The sequence below is a fragment of the Azolla caroliniana genome, unplaced genomic scaffold (genome assembly GCF_043228905.1).
Source record: "Azolla caroliniana isolate FFs.n. ecotype wild unplaced genomic scaffold, voAzoCaro1.0.p SCAF_13, whole genome shotgun sequence".
Classification (NCBI taxonomy): Eukaryota; Viridiplantae; Streptophyta; class Polypodiopsida; order Salviniales; family Salviniaceae; genus Azolla; species Azolla caroliniana.
Window position 1 is genome coordinate 10,870,619 of NW_028230448.1, and position 22,154 is coordinate 10,892,772.

At 41.5% G+C, this 22,154-nt stretch overlaps 1 protein-coding gene and 1 long non-coding RNA gene across 2 annotated transcripts; both read left to right on the forward strand.

Moving 5' to 3' along the window:
- Nucleotides 1–13,468: 13,468 nt before the first annotated feature.
- On the forward strand, nucleotides 13,469–17,345 carry LOC147856096 (uncharacterized). The gene is made up of 2 exons (XR_015530663.1): nucleotides 13,469–13,751; nucleotides 17,202–17,345. It is a non-coding gene; the product is annotated as an uncharacterized LOC147856096 (long non-coding RNA).
- A 351-nt stretch (nucleotides 17,346–17,696) lies between these two features.
- Nucleotides 17,697–21,696, forward strand: LOC147856097 (uncharacterized). The gene is made up of 7 exons (XM_087329775.1): nucleotides 17,697–18,070; nucleotides 18,354–18,527; nucleotides 19,816–19,908; nucleotides 19,990–20,058; nucleotides 20,160–20,366; nucleotides 20,907–21,032; nucleotides 21,372–21,696. The coding sequence occupies exons 1-7, from the start codon at nucleotides 17,720–17,722 to the stop codon at nucleotides 21,513–21,515; spliced, it is 1,164 nt and encodes a 387-aa protein (XP_087185901.1). The 5' UTR covers nucleotides 17,697–17,719; the 3' UTR covers nucleotides 21,516–21,696.
- Nucleotides 21,697–22,154: the final 458 nt, after the last annotated feature.

Here is a 22,154-nt window from a genome sequence, read left to right on the forward strand (position 1 = left end):
TGCCCTTCATGTATTGTAATTTTCCGGTGTGTAATTTCCCCCACAATATATTGTTTTTTACACAGTACAAACCAAGACTAATTGATAAATTCTTGTACATATTGTAGCTTTTTTCGTGCATATTAAGCTATAAACAATCATTCATATGTGTCACTTCTTTATTTGTGCAAACATAAATCTGTCAATAATAGTGCAACAAGATTATAATATATTGATGTTGATAAATCGGGATGATATGTTGTATATTGTCACCTAACCTGGGACAATAATGTATGTTTACACCTAACCCAGGAAAGAAATGTATGTTTGGACTTAACCTAGGATAGAATATTCAAAAGGGACCACGAAGGGTGCACCTCTCATAATCTTAGCATAGAGGCCCATGAAAGCTCGACTCATGCTAAAAAATGAGATTGAACTCTACTTAAAGTCATCACCACATCTAAGGGTATCATATGTAGAGCAATGGCAGTCAATCATATTGCACACGCATGGGGGTACATCCCATCACCCACTCTCACAAACTCTTAAAGAGTTAAAGAAACACTAGGCCATGGATCTTTGTGATCATGGAATAGCTAGTGCATACGTAAAAGCACTAATTGACCTATGTGGATGTCAGTTAATACAAAAGGTGAAATCTATTAACATATTGCGAAGATGACCTAATGTAATAGAGTGTTGCAAAGATGATCTTTTTGACGTTGGTTGTGCAAGGCATGTTGCATGGATTTGTGAGTGTTGTTCAACGTCGGTCTGTCGCTTTGAATGTGGCTTCAAGCTCCGCAAGGAAGGCATGAAAGTTGTCTAAGAGTGGGGATGAGGTCTCGATCAATGGCGCAAACCACGCTTGTGCCAGGATGGAGAGTAGGGTGCCAACGAGGCCGACCCGAGAGAAATCGCTAGCATAATGTTGGGGCTGTAAACGGATGATAAGCTGAATTTGATTGATGAAGCTGCAAAGATGCGATGAAGAAGCATATCGCAAGTCCATTAGAACTTGTTTCTTTTAGTTAGACGTGATAAGTCCGATGGGCTGAGTCGTGTTGAGTTTTAGGCGTGCACTTTTTTTTGTGTGGATAGAGAGAGAGAGATCGAACGATCATGATTCGAAATGTGACCTACACCACCGTTTGTGACCGCGATTTCGTGACCAAACCTCATTTTTATACGATTTGGTTACAAATGGTAGGAATGAGCAACATTTAGAGCTACATACATACATATATGATATACATCGTGGTGTCTAACTACCACCAAATATTTATGAGGGCAAGTGAGGGAATCACGGAGAGGGACGGTGCAAGTCGCTAGATGAGGGCACGTGCGATCTGCACCGTCCAATTTGGATGAAGAAAAAGCGCGAAAAAGCGCGCCATTAAAAGTCCAATTTTTGAGGAGCCCGTCTCATTAAAGAAGGAGAAAGGGAGCCTAACTCATTAGTATATGATTGAGTATAAAAACCCATACCTGTCATTTTTGCTTGTTTACAAACAGGTAGCCAGAGGTTTAGGGTTTAGGGTTCTTCAGTGAGGCGCACCACCTGCTGTCCGCGAGCACCTGTTGTCCTGTTGTCCAAAGGTATGTATCATATTTCTTGTCTATTTATGAATTGATTAAGATTTGTGTGTTCAATTTGTGAAAGCTCAAAAATCTCATCCTATGTACTGAAGATGACATGCCCATGTATTTTTCTCTTGGAATTGTTGGAGAAATTTTTTTATATGATATCTATCCTAAACGAGTCTTTCTAGCCGTTAAGTTGATTCACAACGTTTCTATGTACTCGGTTTTTTGATGAATGAGGAACTACTTAGAAGGCTATGCATGCTAATGTGACAACAACTATGTTACTTAAAATCCTCCATGAGATAACAATAATGTTCTTATGGTGTATCCTACTCCATTTTGTATTCAATCAACCCAAACAAAAATAGTCTTCTCCAGTTTTGGCCATGTTGCAATACTTCCTTCTCAAGTTGGTGACTTACTCTTGACAAACTTAGGTAATTAGAAAAAACCTACACAAAACATAGATTCCATTTAATAGTCCATAAACTCCTCAATATCATAATACGGTGAAGGATAGGATCATGATGAAATTGTTCTCTCACATAATCTGAAGCGTTTAGATTGTCCGTAAAATATGATGATGAGCTTCTCTATGAGCATGGCATAATCATGTAATTGTTCTCTTGCATAGTTTGAAGTATGATAGGTTAAGTGTTTAAGTTGTCCACTAAAGCAACCACAATGAGCTTCTCTATGGGCATAGCATAATCACGGTCTTGAAGCCCCTTTATAAATTCTTCTTGTCTCTACATTTGGTTGCATTCTTAATGTTTGAAAAGCTTAACATTGGAAGCAATGAAAGTGATGTGACTATTATCCTTATAAATGAAGGGGTCAATCTTTTGCATCAATTTGCTTTATAAAAACCATTCAAGTTAGTTTGGGATGTCTTATAAAGTAAGATTGATACAATTAGTAGTAATTCTAAGTTATTTTTAGATGTCCAAATATGATCGTAGATCCATTGGTGGTTTTTGAAGATGGCACGTGTTTTGTACAAATGGCTAGTCAGTCCAAGACCTTCATAGACTTTGATGCAGATTGGGGTGAAACAATACCCTATGAAGGGAGGTATGGCCTGAATCATTTCTCAACTATATATTGTGTATAAATAGTGATGTTTGTGTGCTAACTTGAATGATGGTTTAGGTTTTTTATAAGAAAGGGTGCTAGGTGCCCCAAATCCAACGATATGGATGTTGACAATTGTTAGGAAATAGGTCCCTCCGGATGAGGACTACTCGGCTACAAATGACCCGGTGAGAACCGGATGATGAAGACCCGGTGAGAACCGGATGAGGAGTACCCGACTACGGATGACCCGGTGAGAACCGGATGATGAAGACCCGGTGAGAACCGGATGAGGAGTACCCAGCTACGGATGACCCGGTGAGAAGCGGATGATGAAGACCCGATGTGAACCGGATGAGGAGTACTCGGCAAGAGCCGGATGGTGAAGGCCCGATGAGAAGTGCTCACCGGATGAAGGGACATATTTGTAAATATGTTTCTGAGAGTCCATCAGGGCTATATTTGTAAATAGCCGAAAAGTCATACTAGTATAAATATGACTTAGGGCAAACTTTAGTGATATATGAGTTGTTGTCATTCTTGTTGATGCAAGACTAGAGAGCGCGTAACAGTGTACAGAGAGAGAGAGAGAGGAAGAGGTCGTTGCCTCTGTTGTAACCGCCGCCTGTGGCGAAGATCGTGAGCACGAGGTTGTTGCCTCCATGAACTCACTGTTGTAATCATTGTGATCATAGTTCTAGCCATACGTCCCATTCATGTCATACTCAAACGCCAATATTCGTATCATACTCATACGTGAAAAGGCTCCAAGTATGATTGAAATCCATACGCGGTACATAGATATATTATATATACATATGGTGTATATGGTGTACATAGTGTGTGTGTGTGTGTGTGTGAGGGGGAGAGAGAGAGAGAGAGAGAGAGAGAGAGAGAGAGAGAGAGAGAGCGTGTGTGGTCTAGAGAGAGAAGCCATGTTTTGCATGTGTGAGGAGACAGTGATTGAGTGTATATCTAGACTCTAGAGAGAGAGAGAGAGAGAGGAGCTATGGGTTTTGTCTGTGTGAGGGAGTATGTAATATGTATATTAGATATCTAGATTTTGTAGAGAGAGAAAATCTGTCAGTTCTCGTGTGAGAGAGAGAGAGAGTGTGTATGTGTGTCAGATGTCACTTCTATTCACAAAATATTATGAATATCAAAAATTAAAGAAACAAAAAAAAAGTCAAAAAAAAAAAAGCCAAACGAATATCGCGTATCATACGCGTACGTTTGCAAACGTTCGCGTACGTCCAGTAAATTGGACGTACGCGAATATTAGGAACTATGATTGTGATATAGTGATAGTTAGCAGTCAGTGGACTGCCGTGGTTTTTTCCCGTGTTTGGGTTTTCCACGTAAACATCTTGTACACTTCTCTCTATCGTGTTGAGCTTTCATTCCCTGTTTTCTGTGTTTTATTCTAGGCTCAGTTGTGGCCGAGCGTTGTTCATCGGGAGCGTGTAGTTCCTGTCAAAAACATCATTACTGAAGACTCGAACATGGATACGAACCCCATACATGACGTGGGGCCAGGTGTTGAAGATATCAGTGTAAATGGTGAGTTGATGTACATTCTTATAATCATTATTGAAGTAAGTATATATTGGGTTTTTCTAATGCAAATGTCACACCATTGTTGTAGTGGACCCTATGTCCCTCTTCAAGGCGGGAAGAGACTCGATAGGTATCAAATGTCACACATGTATCGTTGGAGATTCATGTAGAAAAGAGGTACGATGGTTTCACAAAAAAACTGACATGGAGGCTCACTTACAGAAGGCATATGGCATCCGTGTAATACTGCCTCGGGGGCTAAAGATAGAAGAATAAGAGCAATCGACCTCCATGAGGAGTACAACCATGTCATTCTTCAACCACTACAAAAGACAACGATCAAGAAAGCGTTTTTTGGATCGGGAGCTAAAGTACAACAAATCCCGCCAATCACACATGAGGACGTTGAGGACAAGAGCGATTAAGATCTTCAAAGCCACTCTAGACGCACTTCGAACATCCAAGGAGGCCGATTTCATTTCCCAATTCGTCAGCCAAGAGATGGGTATGACGAGGGAAAGGAGCATAGGATGGCAAAATTGAAGTTGAAGATTGTGGTTGGGTCTGAAGCTTATGTAAGTATGGTTTATGATTATGTGTGCATCTTATGTGAGTCTAAATCTAGTGTGTGAATGATTATGTGTGAATCTTATATATGAATTTTAATGTAAGAATCATGGAATTCCCATGCCAGAAGATGAGGCACATGTCGAGATCGATGGTGGTCAAAACCAATTGTCAGAATCAACAACTCGACAACCAAGGAGGCCTAAAATCCAAATCCGCAAGAAAAAAGTGGACCCTGGTAAATTGTCGTTCATTACATCATCTGACACAGATGAGGGTGTTGACATTGGGATTGTCTTTGTTGGTCTTGGGACAATCACGAAAACATGGGATAACACAACAAGAAATAAGTTCACTAGGTACGTCGTTATGGTGGGGGCATGAGATCAATAGTTAACTTCATGTTTTTTTTCGTAGTTACTAATCTGGCCTAATAAACAGGTTTCAGGTGGCTTGCCGACGACTATATCTAGCGGTCTTTTTGATGGAGGTAGAACTATGTTCGTTGTGCATTGTAGGGGAGATGGCATCCACATGGATGATGACCCTCTTCCACTTATGGATGGAGTACTCGTTGCCCCCCGAGATCAACAAGCAGTTTCATATTGTGGATCCACTATGGGTACAACTAGAAGGCCAAAGTGATTGTCAGGAATAGTACTAAAACAGAGATGGAATTAGTACTAAGAACAACAGTACTATTAGTACTAAGAGGACGGGACTGCGTAAGATTCCCGAGAGAGGAAGTGAGAAGAGGAGAGAGAGAGAGAGATAGCGAGAATGAGAGAGATGATGACAGCAGCTATATATTATGTGAAAAGATAAGTACAAGCGGCTAAGAGGCTTAAGACTGGCGTTGAACCAATTTGGTTCAAAACAATGCCTTGTGCCTCCTTTTATAGTGTTTTTAGGAATAATCTTGAAGCTTCTAGAATGTTCCAGAGAGATTTGGAATATACATCAATTTTCTATGATAAAGTATAAATGAAAATAATATCCTACAAAATACAATTCCTAATCTAATGGTAAGAGCTCGACCCATGTAGCATAAAGTCATGGGTTCGAGTCTTGCCATGACACTATCGCCCCCTTAAAGACAACGAGTGGAACGAGTCGGCGCTAACTGCGGACCGGGTTTGTCCGGATACTTTCGGTGGAAATCAGCAAGAAGATCTTGTGCATTTGCAACATTCTCGACGGGTTCCCAAGTACGTTCGCTCGGACTATAACCGAGCCAATCGACCAAGTAATAAAGTTTGTTGCGAACAAGTTTGGAATCGAGGATGGCTGCAACTTCATACTCCGGGCCGGCGTCCAACTCCAGCGGGGGCGGCGGTGGTGTCACACGATCGGGAATGGTGTTTGCTTTATAAGGTTCAAGAAGAGAACAATGGAAAACCGGATGTATCTGAAGCTGCGGAGGGAGATCCAGGCGGAAGGTGACATCATTAATCTTCCCCGTAATACGAAAAGGACCGAGTCGTCGATAATCCAACTTGTCGCACGGTCGAGTAGTCTTGATGTGACAACGTAAGAGCCATACTCGATCTCCGATGGCAAAAGAGGAGGGAATCCGATGACGATCCGCATAAGTCTTCTGTGTGTGTTGAGCATGACGAAGGTGAGTAGAGAGATCCATCTGGATCTTGCGTAGCCTCTCCAAATGGTCCTCGGCACGAGGGTTGGTAGGTAGCTCCGGAGTGTCGATCACCGACCAGCGAGGATGGAAACCGGTATAAGCGAGAAATGGGGAGACCCGAGTCGAGGAGTGAATAGCATTATTATACGCAAACTCCGCAAAGTGGAGAATCTCGGCCCAATCGTCCTGTTGATAACTCAGGAAACACCGGAGATATTGCTCCAACGTTTGGTTTGTTCGTTCCGCCTGTCCGTCAGTTTGAGGATGGTAGCCGGAGGAGAGGTTGCAGGAGACCTTGAGCATCCTGAAGAGATGCTGCCAAAATTTGGAGACAAATTGCGGGCCTCGGTCACTGATAATACTGTCTGGTAGGCCATGATGCCGAAATACCTCACGCATAACAAGAGCGGCGGTTTCCTCGCTAGTGATGGCTTTAGTACATGGCACAAAATGTGCCATCTTCGTATATCGATCGACGACGGTTAGGATAGCATCGAACCCCTTCGAGACTGGCAGATCTGTAATAAAATCAAGACAAATAGACTGCCATGGCTTACTTGGAATTGGTAAAGGTTCCAACAAGCCATATGGATGGTGTCGTGGCATCTTTGCTCGGCAGCAAGCATCACAGGTCCGAACGTAGTCGTCAACAAAACGGCGCATGTGGGGCCACCAAAAAGATCGCTGCACTAACTCCAACGTCTTGGTACTACCGAAATGTCCCGCCGTATGGGTGTCGTGACAATGTTGGACGATTTGAAGGCGACAGGAGCAATCGGGGACATATACGCGCTTTTTAAAGAATAACAAACCATCATGATATTCGAATTGTCGGTAGTCAATACCTGGTTGTTGAGACTGAGAACAGGATGCCCGAGAAGTATCAATGTGCGCCAGGATGTCTTGAGCAAAACTATCCGTCTTCAAGGTTGCACGTATGTCATCGGTAATCCGTGAATCCATCGGGGTGTGAAAAATCCGCGTCGTGTGCAATCGTGTTGGTCCCAAGATTACTTGCTTTTGATTATCAAATGTTGCGTCACCAGGACGAGGTGCAAGATATGAACGCCGTGATAGTGCATCTGCTTTTCCTTGCTGCTTCCCTGGTCGATATGTGATTTCGAAGTTGAAACGCGTGAGGAATTGCGCCCACCGAGCTTGCCGTCGATTTAGTACGTTAGCGTTCTGAAAATAAGCAAGATTTTTATGATCGCTAAAGACAATGACCTGATGTGGAGAGCCCTCTAAGAAATGCCGCCATTGTACAAATGAATCCACGATGGCTAATAACTCCTTGTCATGTATTTCGTAGTTGATTTTTGCGACATTGAATTTGCGCGAATGGAAAGCCACCGGATGCAACTCTTCTTTATCGCCTTGTTGAGAAAGGATGCTACCGAGGGCGAAATCTGATGCGTCGGCCTCCATGATGAATGGTTTGCTTGTATCCACATGAGCTAGAATCGGTGCTGATGTAAAGGCTTTCTTAAGATGCCGAAAAGCCATATCTGCTTCGATGGACCAAAGAAATGCTTGGCCCTTCTTCGTAAGTTGTGTGAGAGGTAAAATAATCTTCGAGTAATCCTGTATAAACTTACGGTAGAAGTTAGCAAAGCCTAGAAAACATTGTACATCTCGTACCGACCGTGGAATTTGCCACTCTAGTACAGTTTGGATTTTAGCTGGATCCATGGCGATGCCCTTTGAGGAGATGACGTAGCCTAGAAATTCCACTTGCTTGCAGTCAAAGCTACATTTCTCTAGCTTGGCATAAAGACCATTCTCGCGGAGTCGCTTTAGTACTAATAGTACATGAGAATCGTGCTCTTCCTGGGTCTTCGAATAAATCAACAGATCATCCAGATAAATGATCAAACAGATATCCAAGAGGTCTCTGAATATATCATTTGCCATGTGTTGGAAGACTGCGGGTGCATTGGTTAGGCCAAACGGCATAACAGTATACTCGAAATGCCCATACCGCGTGCGAAAAGCGGTCTTCCACTCATCTCCCGGTCGGATCCGCACGAGATTATACGCTCCTCGTAGGTCGATTTTAGTAAAAAACTTGGCACCATTAACTCGCTCTAAAAGACTTGATATAAGAGGAAGTGCATACCTATTCTGGATGGTGACTTTATTCAATCCGCGGTAATCAACGACAAGACGAAGTGAGCCATCTTTCTTCTTGACAAAGAAGATGGGTGCACCGGCCGGAGATTTCGAATGACGGATGAACCCGCTTGCCAAGTTCTCCTCTATGTAGGCTCGAAGGACTTCTAACTCGGTGGGTGACAAGTTGTAAATTGGTCCCCATGGTGGCTCGGTTCCTGGTTGTAAATCGATGGGACAGTCATAGGGACGGTGATGAGGAAGGGTACCGGCTTTTACCTTGTCAAATACATCGGCATAAGGATGATATTTTGCCGGAAGTTGTATTGAGGAGTCCTTCTTAATAGTGCTAGAAGGATGTACTGATATGGCAAATAGGAACATTGCCTCCTTGGGTCCTTCTTCGTGTAGTTGATGGAGTGAAATGGTCGAAACTCGGTGAGTTGATTCTTGGGGTGGTCGATATCGGACTTCTCTTGTTCTCCAATCTATGGCTGGATTATGTAATTCAAGCCAAGGTAATCCTAGGACAATGGGATGCTCTGGACTACTAATTATATTAAATGATATTATACACACAAAATTACCTAGGACAACTTGAATGGGTTCTGATTCTTCTACAATATTCCCGGAAGCAATGGGACGACCATCAATGACCACTACAGATGCGGGACGAGGAAGTTTTCTTAAGGATATCTGAGAAGCTTGGGCAAAATTTCGATCCATGAAACAGGAATTAGCTCCGGAATCTAAAAGTGCTAGGACGGGTACTGGGGGAGTACTTTTAGTACTAACAATGACTTGGGCTAGGAACACATTGCTAACTTGCTTGGAAGGAATGGAACCACTAATGGACTGTACAGATCTAGGGCTGCTGTCCAACCAAATGGCTCCTATTTTGGCTGGACTCAATCGTTTAACTCTTCATCTAATTGACTAAGGATTTCAAATTTATTTGAGATACTTGGGCTATTAGTACTATGAATACTATCTGACACTCTATTAGTACTATTAATACTATCAGACACTCCAAAGGGAAGAATTGACTCGGGTTTAGTACAGGCGACGATTTGATTTACCTGTCTTCTTGGCCTATGGGGACAATTGATGGCGATATGTCCTGGTCCACCGCAATAAAGACATAATCGATTGGCACGTCGTCGTTGCTTTTCTTCTTCCGATAACGGGCCGCGTCGACGCATGGTATCGATCTCCATCGGTGTCGAAGTATTTGCTTGAGGTGTGTCTCGTGCAAACGGTTTAGCCGCGACTGCGGCGTAAGTGGGCTCTGGCCTAGAGCGTAGTATCTGTAATTGACGTTCTGAACGCCGTTCAAAAAGGCGGTTGTCACATCGAACTGCTCGACTGATTGCCTCCGTAAGAGACTTTGGTTCTTCGGGGAAAGTTAGAAGTAGATCTTTGACATCGTTTCGCAAGCCATAGCGAAACTGCTCCATTAGTGCTTGATCATCCCAGGGTATATCTGAAGCAAGTAGGCGGAAATCCGCCGCGTAGGCAGAGGCTGGACGATCGCCTTGATACAATCGCCGGATCTTGTTGATCGCCGTCCTGATGTTGTCGGTGTCTCCAAAGCAGGCTTTAAACTCACCAATAAAATCTTCAAAGTTATTAAGTAAGGGTGATTGTTTTTCTAGAAGCGGAGCAAACCATGCCAAGGCTAAGCCGCTAAGTAGCGTGCCTATTAGGCCGACTCGAGATGCATCAGTGGGAATCGGGAAGGATGCATCTGGATGACTAAGCGTACCTGATTAAGGAATCCCCGGAATTGCGAACGCGTTCCATCAAATTTCACAGGAAGTCCAATCTTGGGCTCTTTATGAAATCCTTGGGGACTGGATCCTTGTTGTTGCAACGCTGCTTCGAGTTGTTGTACCCGTAACGCTAACTCCCCATGTTGTTGTTGCGTTTGTTGTTTTTCTAGAGCGATTTGTTGCAGATCCCCTATCAGCCGTTGGTTTTCTTGTTCCAGGGCAACAAACTTTTCTTTTAGGCACTGTAGCTCGGAGAAAACGGATTGGTATTCTTGGGCGCTAACAATAGCCATAGTATAGGGAAAAGGGTAGGAGGATGAGGGAGAGTGACAAGTAGGCTAGAGGAAAAATTGGTTCAAACTGTCAGGAATAGTACTAAAACAGAGATGGAATTAGTACTAAGAACAACAGTACTATTAGTACTAAGAGGACGGGACTGCGTAAGATTCCCGAGAGAGGAAGTGAGAAGAGGAGAGAGAAAGGTGTATTAACGTCTTCTAAGGCCAAATTTGGCCCATGAGACAATTGGTTTACAACAATAGAGTATTTATCCAGTCATCATAACTAAAAATAAAATTAAGTAAAAAAAAAAAAATAGAACTTAAACTAAAAGAGTTCTAGTAGTGTACAATATGTAGTATACTCGAAAGTGACTATACACTAAGCCTAATTTTATTTCCACCCAAGCCTCTCGAAAAGAAGTGGGGGGTCAAAGGGTCTTGATGTGGGTTCCAATGTAGAGAGTGCCCTAGCCATGGCTTCTAGGCGGTGTAGCTCACGTTCCCTTATTTTCAATATTGCGTCCACATCACGTTGAGTTGTTTTGAAACCCGGCACCCGAGGACGTCTGGTTCTTCTCTGGTTTTCTGCCTCATCAATGGAAAGGCCGAGTGGTGCAAGTGTGTCGGCATTCGTTGTCTCCTCAGGTTCCTGAAAAACTGCATTTGTTACATGTTCGTGATCATTAGCAGCATTATTGTCAACATTTTGTAATTTATTCTCTCTGTGTTGTTTTAGCGCTAGAATGTATTTGCCTAATTTCTTTATATCTAGAGTATCTAATAGTTTGGGGAGGGTGGGAGACGGACCAAGTATGTCTTGGTATTGTGCCCTTATCTCGGCATAGGTTGGACACTTGCAAGTAAAGTGGTACTCATCCTCTATCTCTATGTGACATAACCTACATATCCTTTCCTCCCTAGGGACTCCACTAGTACGGCCATTTTCAATCTCAAGTTGGAGAGAGAGAGATAGCAAGAATGAGAGAGATGATGACAGCAGCTATATATTATGTGAAAAGATAAGTACAAGCGGCTAAGAGGCTTAAGACTGGCGTTGAACCAATTTGGTTCAAAACAATGCCTTGTGCCTCCTTTTATAGTGTTTTTAGGAATAATCTTGAAGCTTCTAGAATGTTCCAGAGAGATCTGGAATATACATCAATTTTCTATGATAAAGTATAAATGAAAATAATATCCTACAAAATACAATTCCTAATCTAATGGTAAGAGCTCGACCCATGTAGCATAAAGTCATGGGTTCGAGTCTTGCCATGACAGTGATAAGGGTGAAGACATACTCACTCAGGTCCCTGAATGGGAATGTGTCTTCATTCCAATATTGCACTCAGGGCATTGGGTGCTTTGGTTGAAGATGCGACAGACTCCTATAGGTCTCGATGCCAAGGCGAGGAGCCCAATTGTTTTTTGTGATCCACTAAATAATCATCTGGCTACCGGCATGAAGGCATTGGGTGATTTGGCTGTATGACATATCTCTAGCGCCACACACAACCATTGCATCATCAACAACGAGCGGTTCCAAGTATTGCATATCCCAACCCAACCTAATGGGACGGATTGTGGGTATTACGTGATGCAAACCATTCGAATGTTGGTTGAGGAGTTCATTCAAGGATTTGAGTCCGATCAATTTGTAAGTATTTATGAGAATTGAATTTGAGCATTTGTTTTTGTAAGGGCTTAGGTGGATGGCATCTTGTGGTGTAGGGTAAGGAGCAATGGTTTGGATTCGAAGACGTGGAGCTCCTTCGGAAAATCATGGCAAAATGGACACGAAGGACTCTGGGCATAGGGTTATTTTAATCACTAGCATGTTGTACTTGTAACATCAAACATATGAGCTCGATGTACTATCTCATGCGGATTGCCAACTTTTTTGTAATATCAAATCAATAGTTGAATCTCATTTTGGTTGTATATGACTCAATTTGATGTACATTCTGGTTGTGAGTATTATTATTTGAATCTCCTTCTAGTTGTGAGTCTTATTATTTGAATCTCATTTTGGTTGTGAGTCTTATTATTTGAATCTCATTCTGGTTGTATATGACTCAATTTGAATCTCATTCTAGTTAGCGTGTGACTCAATTTGAATCTCATTCTAGTTAGTGTGTGACTCAATTTGAATCTCATTCTAGTTAGCGTGTGACTCAATTTGAATCTCATTCTAGTTAGTGTGTGACTCAATTTGAATCTCATTCTAGTTAGTGTGTGACTCAATGTGAATCTTATTCAAAAGCAATGTACAATAATGCAATACTAGTCAATAATGGAGAAGGTATCAAAAGCAATGTACAATAATGCAAAACTAGTAAATGCAATACTAGTCAATAATGGAGATTGCCGACAAAGCAATGTACAATAATGCAATACTAGACAATGCAATACTAGTCAATAATGGAGAAGGTAGACAAAGCAATGTACAACAATGTTATAGGAGGAACCTGACTGATTAATGAGGAGCCCGACTGATTAATGAGGAGCCCAACTAATTAATGAGGAGCCCAACTAATTAACGAGGAGCCCGACTCGTTACAAAAGAGGAAGCCCGACTGATGAACGAGGAGCCCGACTTGTTACAAAAGAGGAAGCCCGACTCATTAATAGTCAATTGCCCAACTACGTGTAATGATGGCGTTTCAACGATCATACTAATGACTACAACAAATTGATTCACCAAATTCAGTAGCATGCACTAAGAGGTAGACTCATTCACAAAGGATTGAACTCATTCCCTTCCTTAACAGTCTATTAATCACTCGCACTCATTTCATTCATCCTCATTCTTGATCGTTCACTAATAGCCCTAAACATTCTCGAACTAATTCATTGAAGAAGAGCTGAAATAATCCACTCCATTCATGTGAATTATTTGAATTCATTCACTTCATTCATTCACATAATCTCTCACATTCACTTCATTCACCTCAATCCCTGGGATTCTCGATCATATTGTATTTGCTATGGAGAGCACAATGCATCATGGTGTCTTCACCATGTCGGAAGATGAATTGGAGGATATGTCATGGTCATCCAATGCATCGTTTGTATCTGAGGACGAATTGGATATTCCTTTTGAGTCATTAGATTCTGATCGTGAGGATGAGGCGGTTGATCCCTTCATGTATTGTTCCCCTAGGTATTTTGCATTTTCAAGAGGTACGTATAATTTGATGGTTAAAGATTTATTGGGACAAGTTAAGGTAACATTGGAAGCATTACGTGATGTCGCGAGGGGAGCACCTCTTTCACTTCATGCATGGAGGCGCATGAAGAGTCGTCTCATACTCGGGAATGAGAGTGCAATTTACCTTAAAGCATCACCTAATCTTCAAGTATTATACGTTGAGAAATGGAGGGAACTAGCATTTGCGTAACAGGGTGACACATCCCATCACACGTTTTCAAAGACTCTTAAAGAGTTAAAGCTAGTTTATGCGACTGATGTACGTGATTATGGCATCCCACTAGAGTATGTAAAAGCACTCCTTACAAGTCGTGGTTGCCAAATGGTATCGAAGGTCGACCCGATAGAAGGTTTGGGATCAAGCATGGCCAAATATAACAAGATCCTACCCATAGAAGTGATCAAGGTAGAAACCCACTAGTTAGATGTTGCACTCATAGATTTGCAAACCAAGTACCACACACTTTTAAGGAAAGGAGTCAAGAAGGGCATGCGTGTGACTAGGTATAGTTGCCATCGTGCTGGGACATCTCGACTTGCATCTAATTCCACTCGACGAGGCAGGTGCACACTCCGATGTGGATGTTAGAATGAATGACGATGTTGACAATGAGATACTTACCATTTCAATATATGGACCTCAAGTGGTCATGTACCATGTAGTAGGTCGGATGTGTACCATTTGCCAGTACACCCCAATGTCATAAGTTGTTGCAAAGATGACCTATTTGATGTTGGGTGTGCAAGGCATGTGGCACGAATGAGCATGCGTAAGGAAGCATATCATAAGTCCAAGGCTAGTCCATTAGGGCTTATTAGCTATCGGTTCTTTATGATAACAAAGGAGGTCCATAACATGGCAAATAGGTTAAAAATCAGGAGTGCCATGACTAATGTTGATTGGGCTTTGATGATGCAAGATGCCTATGCACTCCGAGATCTTGGGAAAGTGGCTCATGTTCAACCCTACCTGCCTAGTGAACCAGGATCTCCCGCCAAACAACCATTTATCTTGATACTTCAAGATCAATGGATGTTGGAAATGTGTGAGCGGTTGACCCTGAACAACTCTTGGGCAATCGACTCAACATTTAAAACAAACCAATTCGGGCTACCATTATATGCAACAGTTGCCCCCAACGCCATGGAAATTGGGATCCCATTATGGTACATGCTTTGTAGTTCTAATAAGGGGTCAAACCATGAGCAAGTCGCATTAGAAACTTGTTTGAGAGTCATATTCGCAAGGATGCCCACGGTGAGGCCAAATACGATAGTGATTGATAAATGTTGGACATCATATAATGCCATAACTAATGTGGTTGCAACAGACCGTCAATCTTGGATTGTTGTAAATGGGCAACGATTGCAAGCACATTGTCGACTTTTGTTGTGTCAGTTTCACGCCAAAAAGTCATGGGTGGACAACTTGTTGCCAAAAGTAAGTGCAACTAAGAGAAACCATCTTTATCAACGAATGTGCCAACTGATGCAATGCATTACTGAATCCGCATTCAATGCGATGTGTGAGGAGTTAAAGGTAGAATATGCAGACAAGCCTGATGTTTGGCAATATATAGAAGGAGGATGGTGTGGTTTGACATGTGTGTGGAGGAAACTCTGGCCCAAGTTTGGTAGAATGTTCAACTATGGACATGTTGACACTACCAATATTGTGGAAAGACATTGGCAGTTTATCAAGTATACTACCTTGAGAGGAAGAATAAACCGATCAATTTGTTGAGGAATCGTTGCGGAATTCAAATCACAATAAACAAACAACGCTAAAATAGAATCACACCCGAATAACAGAAAAGACAAGATAAACAATGGTGCACAAAGATTTACGTGGAAACCCTAAAACGGGGAAAAACCACGGGAACAGAACTTCACTATACAAATAGTGGATATACACCAACGAGAAGGTTACAACACTCTGTCGAGTGTATCAGCCACACAAGGCTCTTCGCGTCTACTGTTACAAATACAACTATGGCACGGCTCACGCTTCTTCTCTCTCACACACACGCTCTCTCGTTCTAACTTTGTTCTACCTCTCACTGTTTTCTAAAAGTTTGCCCTAGTTGCATATATACTTACGCAACTTTTCGGTTATTTACATACGTAGCCCTCATGGGGCGCACACTTAGACTATTCACAAGTATAGTCTCCCGAGTTGGCTATTTACCCGATTCCGGTTTCGGCCTCGACCGAGTCCCTCATCAACTCGGCTCCTCGACTGTCGGCTTTCCGGACGGTCGGATCTTCCTCCCACTGGAGGGACATATCCCAACACAATTATTGACCTTCTGCATGTCTTAATTAGGGACAGTGAAACAGGCACTTGCATAGGATGAACGGTAATAGAGTGGTATAAGCAACGACAAGAAAAATGTGAGAGTGGTCGGTTTGCACCCTGTGAGAATTGTAGGGATCAAAGGTCCCGACTTAAAGAAGCGGAGAGAATATTGGAAAGGTATGTCGACGATACTTCCACAATGGAAATTGTCGACGAGGCTCGATATTGGTTTAGAATCTTGAGCATGACGACTCCCACTCTATGGTATAATGTCTCACTCCAATGTTCATATTGTGATTGCCAAGACATTGCGAGTAAATGTAAGCATTTACTCGGTATCCGAATGATTATTGAGAGGCATATGCCACATTTATGTGGCTCATTGCCTTTTATAGATCACGCGACCCAAATGCGAATGGACCATAATACAGAAATAGAAGTGGTGCAGAGGTAGAAGAGTCGAGGAGACAAACCCCACAACATCCAAGATTGAATCATTCAAGTCCAAAATACAAACGGTCGTGAAAGCACTTCAATATCTCGAGCAAGGGTTAGGAACCTTCGACTGTGCAACTATTGTTGAAGGTATACAAACATTGGAAGATGTGGCTGAGAAGGTGTATCGCGTTGGTGCACCAAAATCAACCAATAAAGAAGATGGCATATCAATAAGTCGCAACCAACAAATCGGTGCCAAAAGAAGTGCAACAATATACATCTCGCAAGAACTTATTGGTAGCTCCCCAAACACTTCCAAATCCCACTCTGGAAAACTACAAAGAGGTGCAAGTTGGGCTACGAGGCGATTGCCAATAGGTGACCATGAGAAGGTTCGGTGTTTGCGTTGCGATGGCTTGACCTTGACTTCAAGGGACTCGAATGTTACATGTTGTAAAAATTGTGGTTGCATCTTACAATCATCCCGACATGAGCCATAATCTTAATATGTAACGTGTATATTCATATTTCATTTTAGGGTTGTCAACATTTGACGTTTTAATATTTTATGTAAGACTTGTTATTTGAATCTTTAGGGTTTTTTGAGAAATTCTATGATTAGTTTCATGGCAAATATTTGTTGTACACTTACCATTTTTTGGAGTTTTTGATGTTTGATTTTAAGTCGGGCTCCTTCCCTGAGTCGGTCGGGCTCTTGATGACAGAGGTTGTCAAACAACGGGGCTCCTTTTGACAGAGTCGGGCTCCTTCTTACTGATGCTGTCAGACAGCGGGGCTCCTTCTGACAGAGTCGGGCTCCTGCGTAAAGAGGCTGTCTAACAGCGGGGGTTCTTTTGACAGAGTCGGGCTCCTTTTCACAAAGTTGGGCTCCTGGTGACAGACATTGTCAGCTTTTTATCCATCTCGGACGGTGGAGATCGAACGCGCCATCAACGGTGCGACCTGCACCGTCCCTCTCCGCGATTCCCTCACTTGCCCTCTTAAACATTTGGTAGTAGTTAGTCACGAGCGTAGGAACGAGCAGCATTTAGAGCTACATATGTACATATATATACATATACATATACATATACATACTGATACATACATATCTTCCCATTTTCCTTATGACTTTTTTGGTGCGCGCTGCAGGTAGATATACATACATTATTACATACATACATAATTTGAACGCTGGTGGCGATGAAGACGACGGAGATGGAGCTCCCCGTCATCGATCTTGGACCTTACCTCCGATCCTCAGGTCGCCTCGCCGATCCCCACCTTTTCCCTGCCTCTGCAGATCCAGATGCAGATGCAGATGCAGCTGCAGAACCTCAGACCACCTTCATTAATGGCGATGCTGATGCCCATGTTTCCGCGTCGCTCTGCAGTAGAGTCTCTGCTTCTCTGAGAGACTATGGAGCTCTGGTCGTCCGAGACCCTCGCTGTCACGCGCAAGACAGTGACAAGTTCTTGGACATGATGGAGGCCTTCTTCCAAACGCCGGATCTCTTCAAACGCCAACAAGAACGACCCCTCCTCCACTATCAGGTTACATACTTCCTCCCTCTCTATTTTATATCCAATCCCTCCCATTCTTTGCCGTACTCTCCATTCCCGCTCTCATATTTCTGTGTGTTTATTTGCAATCTGTGTCATTTTCTTGCATTATCATTCTCTAAGTTCTTATATGCAAAAATCTGACATTCCAATGCTATATGATATCTGTCTCCCTTTCTCTCTCTTTCTCTATCTGCGTGTCTGTATGCAGAAAGTGACATTTTGTTTCCTTAAGACTCTTTTTCCCATCTCACTGTATTTGTTTGTGAGACAGGTAGGCGTGACTCCTGGTGGCGTTGAGCTACCTCGTAGTGCAGTGGACAAGGACATGGAGAAGGCTGCATCCCTGCTTCCTGAAGATTCCCGTCCTTGCATTCCTACTGGACCTGATCGCAAATGGCGTTACATGTGGAGAATAGGCCCTCGTCCTCCCCAAACCAAGTTCCAAGTAGGTCGTTCTCACTTTGTTTGATATGAAATGGCGTTTCTATGTAGACTTAAGGCTCCTTTAAGCAGCTACTTTTACTTGCTTGATGTGAAATTATGTTTCTATGTGGAGACTAGGTCCTTCAGAGTAAGCTATTTTACCTTTGTTTGATACGAAAATGGTGTTTCTATTTGGAGATTAAGCTCTGTAAAAGTAAAGCTATTTTTCCTTTATCGATGTGAAAAGTGGCATTGTGTGCCAAAGTATGACAGTTTTATACGTGGCTTCATTTGATGTAAAAAGGGTGCTCATTAAAACTTTGTTGAGTGTGTGAATTTGGCTGCTTGAAATTGTTATGAAAAGACAGAATCTAATAGAAATGGATAAAATTCCTACTAAATTGCTAGAGATTTAAGGTTATTTTCTCATAAATTCATTCTAGTTCATATCTGATAAGGGAACATGGCTGATTGGCAACATTTCTTGTTGAGACTGAGGATTAAGATCACTGTGTCCTGTTTGCATTTTCAAATGTCACAACTGAACTTTAACTTCACATTCAAGAGTCTGTTAACTTTTTAACCATAATGTAGCTTCATTGCAGCTGCTGCTATGTATTTCTGGATTTGTTCTCAATATTATTGCTACAAATTTATTTTACAGTGCCGCGGCGTTTTGCACTTCAGTTTGTAACCACATTATTCCGTTGCATATACATATTGAAGTCAATAATGTGAAACAGTCACTCGTTGGTCTTCTGCATATATTTCTTGTTTATGAAATTGCAATGATCATTCAAGCAATGGAGTCTCTGTTATTGTGAAGAAGATGGAACTTTAAAATAATTAGGGCAGACCAAAAAGTAAAGATATCATGAAATGAGTTTAAACTATTAACTATGACGACAATGACTTTTATAGTTGGGCATATTTGAATAGATTAATAGTTATCCTTGGAGGTGAAGATGCGATCAATCTTCCCTGTCTAGACAATCCAAAAATGTAGTCCTACTAATGCGATCTGATTTGCAAATTGTAATGAGATTCTGAAGTGGGAATTGGTATTCTACTAGAACAATTTTAAGAGTTGATCTGCTGGACTATTCGATCAACTTGATGTCTATAATAAATACTGGTCATACATGTAAGCTTGATTCTTTTAGATTTGGGCTAAATTTGAGCTGCAAATATGCTTCATAAACATGAATATTCTTAGATTAGAGGAATTCGCATGTATGTTTGAACTGATTTTATAATGTTGAGGAACCTGAAAAGATTGGATGACAGTAATTGTGTTTCTGGTAGTGCAGGAATTAAATGCAGAGCCTGTAATTCCAGAAGGTTTTCCAGACTGGGTGGATATAATGAATGGATGGGGTTCAAAGATGATTGCTGCTGTTGAAGTGGGTCATCTATCTAGTGAAAAATCATACGTTTCTTTTTTTCGTATTGATTCCATTGATGCTCATTGTGGATGAAATCAGGTTGTCGCAGAGATGGCAGCAATTGGGTTTGGGCTTCACACGGAAGCATTCACTTCATTAATGTTTCAGGTATCAAGGCAACCTGAACCATTCTTCGTAAATAATGATTTATGGTTTATTACATTTCCAAAAATATGTACATTGTGCTGAAGTTCTGGCCCTGAAGGCAGGGGCCACATTTACTTGCGCCTACTGGGAGTAACCTTGAAACGGATGGGCAAGAAGGAACAATATTGGCTGGTTATCACTATGATTTAAACTTCCTCACCATTCATGGGCGGTGTCGATTTCCTGGCCTTTTCATTTGGATGAGAAGTGGAGAGAAAGTAGAAGTAAATGTCCCCCCTGGCTGTCTTTTGCTTCAAACTGGCAAGCAGGTTAATTTCGAAATTCCTCTTATTTCTTATGCTTTGTAATTCAAGTATCTGTTGATGTACATTTTATATGCTTACCTTCATTCATATATAGAAACTCAATGTGATAGTTTATGTACCTTAGCGTTGCATGTTGAATTACTGATGTTATTTGTTAGGATGTTACTTACAGCATCAGTGCATGAAGCTGTCAATTAGTATATAAAGCCTTAAAATGCTTAAGTTCTACTTTTTTTACCCAAATGTCCTGAAATTTCTTTATTTCCCTAAACGCCATTAATTAATCCCTGAGAAGGAAAAAGGGACAAGTTGGCCATATAATTGCTCAATAGCACCTATAATTGCTGTTCGGCGTTTCTGTAGGTCATTGAAAAATAATGGAAACTCAGGGTCATTTAGGAGAATATAAAAAATGTGTATTTTAAACTTTCCCCCTTCTTTTATCTTGTTTAAGTATCATATACTAAATTTTATGAGCCCAGAATATTTTATTCTTATAATGATATGCATGAAATGTTTGACCATATATGTCATGTTTTTCAGTTTGAGTGGCTTACAGGAGGAGACTGTAGTGCTGGGATGCATGAAGTGGTTGTGAGCAAAAAAACAGTAGATGCAATTCACTCAGCAGTTCAGGATGGAAGATGTCTTTGGAGAGTCTCATCAACGGTATGTCGATCTTTGTCGTTTTGAGTATTATTGGCCAAGCACCAAAGTTCCTCTTGAAGGTCTCAAATTTAAGCATGGCATATTATAGAATCAGCATTAACATTACATTTTGCTAGTTGATTGAGAGACAATAAAATTTTGCTAGTTGATGGTTGACCTAGTGTATTTGAGGAAATAACAAAATCTTACGGGAATTTGGGGAATAAAGAAAACTGAAGGGGTATTTCTGAGTTTTTCTGTGTAAAGCAAAATAATTTTATCTCTTTCACTGTTAAGTACAATAGGAAATTTGTCTTCACTTCCTCTTTCCATCACTAAAACTTCTATTGTGATCAACAGGTATTCGGACATATTGCATCAGATGCGATTCTTAAACCATTGGGCCACTTTGCAAATCAGCCAAATGCTGATAAATACCCTGCCATTTGTGCAGGAGACTACGTAGAGTCAGAACTATCAGTGATTAAGCTGAAAGGAAAGTAAGTGAAACTCCAGAGGTTAGGTTGAATGTGCAAATATTGTAAGAACTAGAACTGAATTCTATGTGGTGATAGCTTGACCCAATATTTACTGGGTTATCACTATCTTAAAACATCTTATGAAAGGTCTTTTCCCAAGTTCTTGTTGAGATCAATTGTAGACTAACCAAGTTCATTTCATATTACTCCTGTTTTTCATATAATAACCATGTTAATAAACTAGAACCTTTGGATAATATGGATTTTTTGTGTGTGGGTTCAAGTGATTCACGAGTTCACATTAGTGCTAAATATTCCGTTAGGTGTTCAAATATAAAGTGAAAGCATTGCATGACATAACATGATTGTTGCGCATGTGGGTTTTCCTGAGAGTCAGCTCCAGAATTTTGTGGTACAGGCATAGAAGCTAGGGGAGGTTGTCAAAATATGGCTTCAATTAGAAGAATTTTATTAGTGTTGTATCTTGATGTGACCGTCCAATATCCTGACCTTGGATCATCCTGTCACCCTGTGTTTACGATCCAATGGGGCCTGGCCCACTGTATTCAAAGTCTGCTGGGCATGAGGCCTGATCGTTAATAGAGAAGTGTATCTCCTGGTGCTGTCATTGCTTATCAATATATGCCTTAATGACATTATAGGA

Bases quoted from the DNA above. Each gene is read 5' to 3' on its own strand.
- LOC147856097 (XM_087329775.1), top strand. From the start codon at position 17,720: ATGAAGACGACGGAGATGGAGCTCCCCGTCATCGATCTTGGACCTTAC. The intron at 18,071-18,353 runs GTTACATACTTC...TTTGTGAGACAG, and splicing joins GACCCCTCCTCCACTATCAG to GTAGGCGTGACTCCTGGTGG. The intron at 18,528-19,815 runs GTAGGTCGTTCT...CTGGTAGTGCAG, and splicing joins CTCCCCAAACCAAGTTCCAA to GAATTAAATGCAGAGCCTGT.